The sequence below is a fragment of the Diceros bicornis genome, chromosome 10 (assembly GCF_020826845.1).
Source record: "Diceros bicornis minor isolate mBicDic1 chromosome 10, mDicBic1.mat.cur, whole genome shotgun sequence".
In the NCBI taxonomy this organism is placed as follows: domain Eukaryota; kingdom Metazoa; phylum Chordata; class Mammalia; order Perissodactyla; family Rhinocerotidae; genus Diceros; species Diceros bicornis.
This window is the reverse complement of record NC_080749.1, coordinates 41,917,568-41,930,895: the sequence shown is the minus strand read 5'-3', so window position 1 is coordinate 41,930,895 and position 13,328 is coordinate 41,917,568. Positions and strand designations below refer to the sequence as shown.

Genomic DNA, 13,328 nt, shown 5'->3' with positions numbered 1-13,328 from the left:
TTGAAAACCAATGAGAGAGAAATATAGGACAGACCGTCTGGATAACAGACTGTAAATCTGCGGCTGACTTGCTCACCTACTCTTGGGCAGCATGGACCACTGCAGACATCCCTGGCAGGGGCAGATTGGAAAAAAGAAAATCCAGAAGGGGCTGAGCCACATGGCTTAGCTTCTTCCCCTAGACTTTCCAGTCATCTATCCTTCCTTTTCTGCTAAGCAGGAGAGGGAGAAGAGAGGCCAGGAATCGTATTCCAGAAAGGATGGAAAGTGTCCCCCCTCTTCCCAATAAGATGCTTGTTTATATTTTTTTATCTATTTTGTACATGTAGATGTTAGAGTTTTATTGTCATAAATTAGGAATGGCTTTAACAAACAACCTTCTCTTGCTCAGTAATGACTAGAATAAGAAGACTTAAGAGCACCTTTCCAAAACTCAAACCATCTTTTTTTTTTTTTTTTCTATTTCTACAACATTGTTAACAATCCTATAGAACAAGTCAGTTCACTTAGTAGCCTTAAAAGTACATGTTGCAATTTGTTTATCATGGAGGATTATCCGATATTGCATATTGCTTGAAATTTTATGTCTCGTGAAAGCTTTAGTGAAATTTGAATAACCATGCTATCTGCTTTAGGCTAAAACCGTCAGGGTATTTGCCCATTATGAATCAATTTTAATTTTAATGCATTCGTGGGGATGATGTTCTAGGAAGTGTAAAATCCAAAAACATGGGTTTTAGGATAACATAGAACTGAGTTTTAATCTCACTGCTGCCACTTACTAGCTGTATGACCTTAAACAAGTTAGTTCCATCTCTTCTCTCAGCTTCACTTTTGTGAATTATAAAATGGGGAAAATAATAAGACTTTCATCATTAGATTTTTATGAAGATTAAGAAAATGCAGGCAAAGCATTTATTACTTACGTTTGGGGCATAATAATTGCTCAATACATGTTTATTAAATTTTATGTATATTATAATAATATATATTTTTTGTGTGAGGAAGATTAGCCCTGAGCTAACATCTGTTGCCAATCCTCCTCTTTTTGCCGAGGAAGGTTGGCCCTGAGCTAACATCTGCGTCCGTCTTCCTCTATTATATATGTGGGACGCCTGCCACAGCATGGCTTGATAAGCAACGCGTAGGTCTGCGCCCACGATCCGAACTCGTGAACCCCAGGCCGCCGCAGTGGAGTGTGCGAACTTAACCACGACACCACCGGGCCAGCCCCTACATGTTATTTTTTATGTAATCCAGAACACTGGGGAATTGTATAACATATCATTTTACCCCCTCATTTTCTGATATGTGCTTTTTCTTTTTTTTTTTTTTTATAATTTTGTTTATTTATTTTTCCCCCAAAGCCCTAGTAGATAGTTGTATGTCATAGCTGCACATCCTTCTAGTTACTGTATGTGGGACGCGGCCTCAGCATGGCTGAAGAAGCGGTGCGTCAGTGCGCACCCGGGATCCGAACCCGGGCTGCCAGCAGCGGAGCACGCTGATATGTGCTTTTTCTGAGTTAAGTTTTAGCCATTAGCCTATACTGAGGGTTGTTACAAAACAGCTGTTTGAAACTTACCATGTATGATCAGGAAGAGTTGTTGAGGATTTTATGTTTCATAGCATCCTTTCTATAAAGACCTTGGGGGAAATAGTTCTTTCAGGTCTCAGTCTAAGGCATTAATGTCTCTTTTCCAAGCATTGGGTTTGTGTTTCTATCTTAAATTGTGTAACAGATCATGTTTCCTCTTTTTGAATTGCTGTTGAAGAACTCAGATCCAAGCTTGCAGCCCTTGGTTAGCAAAGTAGACTGAATTTTGTGACATATATTTTATATACTAATCTTAACCTTCATTTCTCTCCCCACCTCATCCTTATGTTCTCTTCCTCTCCAGTTTCCTCATATAATTTTTATCTTGTTTTTGCTACATCTTTGTAAGAGACTGCAAATACTTTCTGAATGAGAAACATAGATAAATATAATTAGAATAAAAATGCTTGTGTGTAAAATAAATCTTTAAATCTTAGGAACATACTTGACCGAAAGAAATAATTGTTGATAATTTCATTTGATTCGTTTTTTGGTCATTGTGTAAAGCTAGTTTGGATTAAAATGCTTTACGTGATTTCTGCCATGGGTGGCTGTACAATGTCACTGGAATGTCACTGATCTCCCATGGGTCAATGCTTGTACGCTCTTTCATATCAAGCACATAACTATATGTGTTGTTGCTCTTGCCCAGTAGTTTTCTAGAGATAATTGACATGTTTCTCTGTATAAATGAGTGAGCCGGGTTGAGGTTTTAGAGTGCCACAAAACTGCGGAAATGAAGTATCAAAAGACTTGAGGAGCTGGCCCGGTGGCGCAAGCAGTTAAGTGTGCGCGCTCCACTGCGGCGGCCCGGGGTTCGCCAGTTCGGATTCCGGGCACACACCGATGCGCTGCTTAGCAAGCCATGCTGTGGCGGCGTCCCATATAAAGTGGAGGAAGATGGGCACGAATGTTAGCCCAGGGCCAGTCTTCCTCAGCAAAAAAAGAGGAGGATTGGCAGATGTTAGCACAGGGCTGATCTCCTCACAAAAAGAAAAAAAAAGGCTTGACTACTAAGGCCTCCTTCATGAGGAAAAGTGAGGTTAAGGTGACAGGGCAGATTGTGGTGGAATGTGGATATGGAAAAGTTGGGAGAAGAGCTCATAAAACAGGCAGGAAATGTATAACCAGAGACATCAAACAATTGGATTTTTTGTTTGGTGTTGGTTGAGGTTCAATTGGGACTATTTTGAGATTTTTATATTGTTTCAGTAGTTACAAAGTATTTTATTTTGTGTCTGTCTGCAGTGATTCTGTTATCTCCTGGACTTGCAAACTCATATCTCGAATATTGAAAACTATTATTTTTCCCTAATTCTAATTTCCTTCCCTCAAAATCAAATCAGTTATAAAACCCTATTGCATCTTCCTTTGAATCCCCATTACTCAAATTAGAGGCTATAGGAAATGTGTTTAAAATCCTTTTTATCTCCAAAAGTCTGCAGGTCTCTGTCCATAATCTCCATTCTTCTTGCTTGGATTCAGTGGACTCTTAAGAGTTCTTCATGTTTGGCCTTTTGCTTCTCAAATTCATTCCTATACCTCATCAGCAAGTGAGCCTATTCTATTGCCTTCATGGATGGCTATCTGTTGCCTACAAGATTGTCTACATTTCTTGGGCAGGCACTCAGAGTACTTTGTATTGTTGTTCTAGTCTACATTTTCGGCCTTATTGCTTGCTATTTCCTTGTGTAGACTCTTTCTTGTTGCCCTAATTTCTGTCTTCCCAACACAATGCTCATAAAGATTACTAATGGTGATCCAGTCTCTCAAGTGATATATTATTAGGCTGAGTTAGTTTTTTTTTTCTTTTTATTGATGTCTTAATAGGTTATAGCATTGTGAAATTTTGGTTGTACATTATTGTCAGTCAGTCACCATATAAATGCCTCCCTTCACCCCTTGTGCCCACCCCCCAACCCTCTTGGCCCTGGTCACCACCATTACAGTTCTCTCTGTCTGTGTGTTGGTTTATATTCCACATATAAGTGAAATCCTGCGGTGTTTGTTTTTCTCTCTCTGGCTTATTTTGCTTAACATAATACCCTCCAGGTCCATAGGATGCGTTAGTTTTTTTTTTTTTTTTTTTTAATGTGTGAGGAAGATCAGCCCTGAGCTAACATCCATGCTAATCCCCCTCTTTTTGCTGAGGAAGACCGGCCCTGAGCTAACATCTATTGCCAATCCTCCTCCTTTTTTTTTTCCCCCAAATCCCCAGTAGATAGTTGTATGTCATAGTTGCACATCCTTCTAGTTGCTGTATGTGGGACACGGCCTCAGCATAGCGGGAGAAGCGGTGCGTTGGTGCACGCCTGAGATCCGAACCTGGGCCGCCAGTAGTGGAGCACACGCACTTAACCACTAAGCCACAGGGCCGGCCTGGGATGAGTTAGTTTTAATTTCAGTAGTGGTAGTCTCAGAAGATGGAATTTCCTTTTAGTTCTCTTATTTTAAGTTGCTCAGAAGTAATAGAGTTTTCCTTAAGAATTTTAGATATTCCAGTAATAATACCTTGTACCTTGAGGAATTTAGGACTAAAGAAGAGTAGGCTATAAATTATGTCTGGCATAGACATACTCAAATAATGTTAGCTGCTAGTATAATTTCTCAGCGTTTTTTGGCTGGAATTTAACATTTAATACTGTAACTCTTGTTTTTTGACATCCAGAATGCATTTATATGCCTCGCATTTCCTTGTATTTTATATTTGAACATTTAAAGAATAATTCCTATTTTGAATTTATGACAGAGATTCTGCAGTCAAAATTCATCATCAACACTGGATAGACTGCTAAACAAGTAATTTTAAGTCTTACTGAAGGGGATTTTAAGCCTTCCAATAGGTATGACTCCTGTGGTCAGATTATAATCAGCTATCTTTTAGTAATAAGTACAAATATTATTAAAGTTGTACAGAGAGTAGTAAGTAACACTTGTATTGTTGATATGTTTTCCTGCCTTGCAACATATATCATGGTGGCATAACGACTGTTTCCAGGGCCGGCCCCGTGGCTTTAGCGGTTAAGTGCGCGCACTCTGCTGCTGGTGGCCCGGGTTTGGATCCTGGGCGCGCACTGACGCACCGCTTCTCCAGCCATGCTGTGGCCGCGTCCCACATACAGCAACTAGAAGGATGTGCAACTACGACATACAGCTATCTACTGGGACTTTGGGGGAAAAGAAATAAATAAATAAAATTATTTAAAAAAAATATTTCCAAATGGGGAAATACATCATGTAGAAGCCTATTTATCTATTATTTTTAATTATGTATTTTGTTACAGTATTGCATTTTTTTTGGTATGATGATTTTTTTCACCACTAGAATAATCCTAGATGGTTGTTTTTAATTTTTATACCATGAGAAGAAACCATGTAGAGTCCATATCAAGTTTAGAATTATAATATTCAAAAATGAGTCACAATAAAGACATGTACATGTGCATATATATAGATTAGTAATTAAGGCACAGCCATATCAATGATAAAGAACAATGCTATCTGAAACAAAGACAAGTAGCAAGTAATAGCTTTTCCTTGTAGCAGTTTTTCCCTTTGAGTTACTAACTTGATATGGGATTGTGTCTTATTTATGCATCACAAATACATATTCTGTTTATGGCTATATAGTATAAATAGCAAATGCTAGTGGTTAATAAAGTTTATTATTTTCTGATATATTTCATATATCACGTAGTTTTTTGAATAAAAGTTTATACATGTGAACAAAAAGATGCTGCATTCTAAATGTTTGTATATCAATATTTCAGCCTTTTCTAAAAAAGTTATTAAAATGATTGAAAAATGCTAATTACATAAATGCTGTACTTTGTTTTTATAGAACTTTTCACCCATAATTTTCTTTTTCTTTTAAAGATCAGTGGATAAGTCTGTCATAGTGTATGATACTGTAAGTATTTCAAAATCTTGTATGTGTGATCTGTGTAAATTATGTTTATTTGTTAAGTTTAGTTAGGCAAGATGAAAAAAATGTATATCTTTTTTCTGTTTAGGGTGCCCAAGAATATAATGTTTACATTTTCAGAAATGCTAAAATAGTTGTGCAAGTAAGATATCAGTTTTGATATCTTTATTGAAATATTATTAAATATTTCAATAATGATTTTAAGATGGACAGATGTTTAATCTGATCAAAGAAAATACAGATTTAAAGAGCACCAATATCCAAAAAATTACTTTAAATCAATTATTCTTAAACTTTTTACACCAGGTTTCCATAACAGTAAAGGATGAATGTTTACCCCAGGGTTTTGGGAGGATATAACTGAAAGTGGCTGTTAGAGTCCTGGCTGGATTTAGGGACTAGTACAAGGAAGAGTAGGTTATAATGGATTTAGGAAATGGGAGTTTTTGTTAGATCCTTGAAAATAAAGACCAAGTTGAACTAATATGAAAAATGAATGTTTTACATATAGTCACACGCTGCCTAACGATGTTTCGGTCAACCACAGACTGTGTATACAATGGTGGTCCCATAAGATTAGTACCATATAGCCTAGGTGTGTAGTAGGCTATATACCATTTGGGTCTGTGTAAGTAGACTCTTACGATGTTCACACAACAATGAAATCACCTAATGATGCATTTCTCAGAATGTATCCCAGTCGTTAAGCGACACATGACTGTATAGGGAAGATGTAGTTGACAAAAATATTCTCCAAGAGAAATCAGTGTTGAGTGGAGCCTTATAATGATTGAGTTCACGCTGTAGCTATGCCGGCAAATAAAATGGAGATGTAAATTATCAAACTGTAGTGGGTCAAGCAAGGAATCTAAACTAGTCCTCTACACAGAAGATCAAGTCATTGAGAGTTCTGGCAGGAAATGGGAAAGAATACTCAAACTAGGTGAAGTGGAGCCTTAATATTTCTCATGAGATTTTCTTGAGGTTTTACATTCACAAAAACAGCTATAACATTAAATTTTCTCCATAAAATATGTATGTGAGTCTCAGTTAAATACATCTAGATGCTGGGTGGCCAGCTAAAGGTACTCAAAATCTAAATGACTAATTTCTATTCACTGGTCCTGCAATGGGTACAAGTCAAATGCCATAGCAAAAATACAAATTATTTCATGTACTAGACATTTAGGTTACTATTAGTAAGTTCAAACAAATCAGCAAAAGCTGCGAGTCTGTTATACTAAAAATCTCTAGGAAGGTAGTCAGTAGACAGTAGTGCTGAAAACTGAGAAAGAGTGAAATAAGTACTTGATAATAATATTAGTTATAGATGCTATTCTCTATTCATTGGGTAAAGTTTCAAGATGTATTAGTGACTAATAATAATATTAATACATAGAGCATATAAATCATTTATGTGCTATATAATGAAATGAATTTTATCAGTAACTTTACTCTTGCCTAAGTAAATCTAAAGCTGTTTTTCTTGTTTTTCAGAATAGTGAGAATATACTTTGCACATTGACTCAGCACACCAGGTCTGAACTTAACCTCACTCTGTATTAATATAATTTTAAAAAGTCTGAGGATACATAATAGTTGTTTTTATTAACTAGGTATGTCACAACTTGTGCCTTTGCACCCAATATCCTTTTACTTGCTACTGGTTCAATGGACAAAACAGTGAACATCTGGCAATTTGACCCGGAAACACTTTGCCAAGGTTAGTAAGGACATCATGTGTAACCCAGTTCAACTCCATTCACCATTAAAATCAGAAATTCAGTAATTTTTTGACAAATTATTCACATTGCTTTTCTCACAATAAAGTATACATCCAAATTTAATATAATTTAAAAATAATTTTAGAGAAACGAGTCTTAAAAAGTAGTTGACCTATGTTAAAACTGTTGGTAAATGCTTTTGGGTGCACATTCACATATATCACACCTCTATTGATTTTGTAAGCTCTTTATTTATACTCTGTACTAATTTTTCAGATAATTATAGCCTGAGAACAAAATAGAAATTATAGTTTTATTTTGTTGGTTTTATTTTTGGCCTTGTCAAGTGATATTGCCACATAATTTAGGAGTTTTATTTGTGTCAGAATCAACCAAATAGTGGTGCTGATGTGCAGATGTTAGAGCAAATAGAATACTTTTGCTGATATGAATTTTACGTAATAAAGAAAAATTGTTTTTCTGGAGTGAAAAATAAAAAGTTCCAAAAGAGTAGTATTTAATTTAGTATTAAATAATACGTTAATTATACATAGTATTATTTGATTTTTTGAAATTTCTTAAAAGCGTGTTAAAGTAGTAAAACACAGATTTAAGGAAATTGCATTTACTTTTTAATTCAAAGTGAGAATGTTTATAGAGGAAATACTTTTTCTTTTGTTATTCCACTTGCCTTTTGTGTGGGTTTTTTGTTTGTTTTTTAAGCAAGGAGTGCAGAAGATCAACCGAAGCAATTTATTGAAGATTGGTCAGAGGACGATGTCTCAACATGGCTCTGTGCACACGATTTAAAAGACCTTGTTGGTATTTTCAAAATGAACAACATTGATGGAAGAGAACTGTTGAATCTTACAAAAGAAAGTCTGGCTGATGATTTGAAAGTTGGTAAGATTAGTTGAAACAGGCAGTCTTAAAAACCACTTTTAATAATTTACTGTGAGATTGGTTTTAGTTGCATTATGGTTTACTCTTAATATTCTAACAGTAATTATTCTAGTATATGTCTTTGTATAGAAGGACAGTATATTTTTATTAGATTATGGAAAAGAAATGTTATGTAGCATTTCTTTAGGTAACTAAAGCCACCATTTAACTGTAATTTTAAAAATATACATATTTTTACATATTTTTTAAATTGAGATGTAGTTCACATGATAAAACTCACCCTTTTATAAGTGTACAATGCAGTGATTTTTAGAATATTCACAGAATTGTACAACCATCACCACTATCGAATTCCAGAACCTTTTTCTCACTTCAGAAAGAAACCCCATGCCCATTAGCAGCCACTCCTTACTCCCTTTCTCTCTAGCCCCTGACAGCCACTAATCTACTTTCCATTTTTAAAGATTTGCCTGTTCTTGACATTTCATCCAAATGGAATCAAACAATATACGGCCTTTTGTGTCTGGCTTCTTTTATTTAGCGGGTTTTCAAGGTTCATGCATGTTGTAGCATATATTATTACTTCATTTATTTTTATGATTGAATAATATTCTGTTGTATGAATTTATCACTTTTTGTTTATCCATTCATCAGTTGCTTAAATTTAGATATTTCCATTTTTTAGCTACTACGAATGATGCTTCTATGAACATTGATGTACAAATTTTTGTGTGGGTATCTGTTTCCAGTTTTCTTTTCTTTTCTTTTTTTTTTTTTTTGGTGAGGAAGATTAGCCCTGAGCTAACATCCATGCCAATCCTCTTCTTTTTGCTGAGGAAGACAGGCCCTGAGCTAACATCTATTGCCAGTCCTCCTCCTTTTTTTCCCCAAAGCCCCAGTAGATAGTTGTATGTCATAGTTGCACATCCTTCTAGTTGCTGTATGTGGGACGCGGCCTCAGCATGGCCGGAAAAGCGGTGTGTTGGTGCGCGCCCGGGATCCGAACCCGGGCCGCCAGTAGCGGAGCACGCGCACTTACCTGCTAAGCCACGGGGCCGGCCCTGTTTTCAGTTTTCTTGGGTGTATAATTAGGAGTGGAATTGGTGGGTCATATGGTAACTCTATGCTTACATTTGAGGAACTGCCAGACTGTTTTCCCAAGCAGCTGTGCTATTTTACTTTCTTATCAGCAGTGTATGAGAATTCCAGTTCTTCATCAACACTTGTTTGCTTTTTAAATTATAGCCATCCTACTGGTTTCTCATTGTGGTTTTAATATGCATTTCCCTGTTGACTAGTGATGCTAAACATCTGTTCATGTGCTTGTTAGCCATTTGTGTATGTTCTTTGGAGAAATGTTGATTCAGATCTTTTGCCCATTTTAAAAAGCGGGTTGTCTTTTTGCTGTTGAGTTGTTTATATAAATTTGGATACTAGACTCTTATCAGATATATGATTTGTAAATATTTTTCCCATTCTGTGGGTTAACTTTACACCTTCTTGTTAGTGTCTTTTGAGGCATGAAAGTTTTAAATTTTGATAAAGTCCAATTTATCTGTTTTTTTTTTTCCTGTTGTTGCTTGTGCTGTAGGTGTCATATCTAAGAAACCAGTGCCTAATCCCAAGTCTTGAAGATATACACCTGTGTTTTCTTCTATGCTTTCTATAGTTTTAGCTCTTACATTTAGGTGTTTAATCAACTTTGACTTAATTTTTGTATATGATGTGAGGTAGGAGTCTAGCTTAATTCTTTCAGATGTGGATGTCCAGTTGTCCCTGCACCGTTTGTTGAAAAGACTATTCTTTCTCCTTTGAATTGTCTTGGCACTCTTCTTGAAAATCAGTTGACCATAAATTTGAGGATTTATTTCTGGACTCTCAATTCTATTTCATTGATCTACTTGTCTATCCTTATGCTAGTTCCACATGGTCTTAATTACTGTAGCTTTGTAGTAAGTTTTGAAATTAAAAAGTGTGCCCTCCATCTCCCCCCCCCCCCCCAGATTGGTTTCGCTATTCTGGATTGCTTGTATTTCCATATGAATTTTAGGATCAACTTACCAATTTTTGTAAAACAGCCACTTGATTTTGATGGGGAATGTATTGAATCTGTAGATCAGTTGGGGGATTATTGTCATCTTAATAAAATGAGCCTTCCAATTCATAAGCACCAGATGTTTTTCTGTTTATTCAGGTCTTCTTAATTTCTTTCAACAATGCTTTGTAATTTTCAGTGTATAAGTCATTTTTTCCTAAGTGTACAGTTCAGTGGTTTTTAGTTTAGTCATAGAGTTGTACAACCATCATGACTATCTAATTTCAGAACATTTTTATTTCCCCAAAAGAACCCCATTCTCTCCTCTCCCTAGCCTCTGGCATCCACTAATCTACTTTCTATCTCTATGGATTTGCCTATTTGGAACATTTCTTATAAGTGGCACTGTACAATGTGTGGCCTTTTTTATTGGCTTCTTTTATTTAACAGTGCTTTCAGGGTTCATCCATGTTTTTGTATGTTTAAGTATTTCATTCCTTTTTTTTTTTTAACTTAAAAAAAGTCTTTTTATTGAAGTATAGCAAATGTAAAGAAGAAAGTACAGTCTTTTGTAAAAAGCTAAATGAATTATCAAAAATTAATACAACTTGGGGGCCGGCCCGGTGGTGTAGTGGTTAAGCGCACGCCCTCCGCTCCGGCAGCCCAGGGTTTGCAGGTTCAGATCCTGGGCATCCACCAATGCACCGCTTGTCAAGCTGTGGTGTGGTGGCGTCCCATATAAAGTAGAGGATGATGGGCATGGATGTTAGCTCAGGGCTAATCTTCCTCACCAAAAGAAAAAAAAATTAATACAACTGTGTAACCACCACAAAAATTAAGAAAAATAATAATATCAAGACCACAGACGCCTAACCACCTTCTTCTTCCAAGTAACTAATTTTTTTTAAAAGGTGAAATGTGACTTTTCTTTATTTTTCAAAATATTTCCCATTTTTCAGCTAAGTTCACATTCACTACACATCTCAGTATTCACATACTAGAGAACACTAATGTATCTCCATCATCTTTTCCAGTTTGGTTAAACTTTCAGAAAATTTTTCTTAATCTTTAACTGGAAGTGTTATATCAAAGATCAAAATCTAGGAAGAATTACAACGTTTAAGTACAGAAATTTAACATATCCCATAATTGTAACTAAGCTAAAGTTTTGTTTTTTGTTTTTTTTATTGAGGTAACATTGGTTTATAACATTATATAAATTTCAGGTGTACATCATATTTTGATTTCTGTGTAGATTACGTCGTGTTCACTGCCCAAAGACTAATAAACATCCATCACCATACACATGTGCCTAGTCTCCCATTTTGCCCTCCTCCCTCCCCCGTCCCATCTGGTAACCACCAGTCTAATCTCTGTATCTATGTGTGTGTTTGTTGTTAGTACTTCATTCCTTTTTATGGCTGAATAATATTCCGTTGTATGGCTATACTGCATTTTGTTTGTTTGTTCATCAGTTGATGGACATTTGAGTTGATTCCGTTTTTTGGCTATTATCAATAATACTGCTGTGAACATATAAGTTTTTGTGTGAATATGTTGTCATTTTTCTTGGGTATATATTTAGGAGTAGAATAACTCTAAATTTAGCATTTTGAGGAACTGCCAGACTGTTTTCCAAAGCAGTTGTACCATTTTACATTCCCACTAGCAATGTGTGAGGTTTCCATTTTCTTCACCTCTTTGTCAACACTTGTTATTACCTGTCATCTTGATTACAGCCATCCTAGTAGATGCGAAGTGGTATTTCATTGTTGTTTTGATTTGCATTTACCTAATGATATGGAGCATCTTTTCAAGTGCTTCTTGGCCATTTGTATGTCTTCTTTGGAGAAACGTTTGTTTAGATCCTTTGCCCTTATTAAATTGGTTTGTCTTTTTATTGTTGAGTTGTAAGAATTCTTTATGTACTCTGGATACTAGATCCTTACCAAAAACAATCTGAAGTTTTAGTGTCATGCTCTAATAAACATAATAACCAGACACTATTATCAATATGCTTTAGTAAAATCTTAATTAACCAGAAAGCTTAGGAAATAGGATATCCATAGTGAGATTTATTGTAAATAAAGAGTCAAATAACAAAAAAAATTTGTTATAGAAAACCATTTTAAAGTATAGTGTTATATTTTTCTTATATAGTAAATATAATATGTGAAGCTATTTAAATCTCTTGGAAGTTTATGGCCTTTTAAGAAGTTAACAGAATTATGATTTTGAAAAAATACTTAGGTTCAGATGGTTTTGTATTCAAGCCATACTGTGACAGTTATTTTTGTATCTCTAATAACTTATTTCCTTTATAATTTACTTTTTCCTCCTGAAAGTAGTTAATGGAGTGTAGGTTTTTTTTTTTTTAAGTTCTGGTGAATTTAGCATCTTCATTAGTTGATTTCTCATTATTCTGTCACAATAAATCTTAACAGTACCTTATCACACAGAAGCACTTGACAATGTAAAATAATAATTTCAGATTTCAACAAAGGATGTTTGAAAACGTATAAGAGAAACCGTAAAAACAATAGGAATAGAATTCTATTCTGATAGCTAGATAAATAAAGAATAAGAAATTCTTACAGGATTCAATTAATGGCCTGCAACAGTTTGTTTTTGTTTGGTTTTTTTGTGAGGAAGATCAGCTCTGAGCTAACATCCATGCCAATCCTCCTCTTTTTGCTGAGGAAGACCGGCCCTGAGCTAACATCTATTGCCAATCTTCCTCCTTTTTTTCCCTTTTTCTCCCAAAGCCCCAGTGGATAGTTGCGTGTCGTAGTTGCACATCCTGCTAGTTGCTGTATCTGGGACGCTGCCTCAGCATGGCTTGACAGGCGGTGCGTCAGTGCGCGCCTGGGATCCAAACCCCAGGCCGCCACAGTAGAGCGTGCGCACCTAACTGCCCTGTCACCAGGCCAGCCCTATCAAAACTTTTTTCAATGAGCCTTTTGTAAATATACAATAAAGAACTTTCTGTAGACTTGTATATCTGTTGGAATATGATGCTGTAACCTAGGATAATAGTCCTTTTCTAGGATCGTGTTAATGAAAACCAGTGGTACAACAGACATAGTTTTATGTAGAAAATAACTCCTTATGTCTAGTACTTCATCTGCATAAGGAATGTCCGGA

The 13,328-nt window shown here is 35.7% G+C and overlaps 1 protein-coding gene across 9 annotated transcripts in view; it reads left to right on the top strand.

The window, feature by feature from the left end:
• The window catches only part of WDSUB1 (WD repeat, sterile alpha motif and U-box domain containing 1), a 48,316-nt gene that overhangs the window by 17,791 nt on the left and 17,197 nt on the right, over positions 1-13,328 (top strand). For all 9 annotated transcript variants that reach the window (XM_058549040.1, XM_058549045.1, XM_058549041.1 and 6 more), the window contains 4 exons: positions 5,474-5,507; positions 7,020-7,060; positions 7,139-7,245; positions 7,970-8,149. In XM_058549040.1, the coding sequence (XP_058405023.1) occupies positions 5,474-5,507; positions 7,020-7,060; positions 7,139-7,245; positions 7,970-8,149 (362 nt within the window). The remainder of the gene's footprint in view (positions 1-5,473; positions 5,508-7,019; positions 7,061-7,138; positions 7,246-7,969; positions 8,150-13,328) is intronic.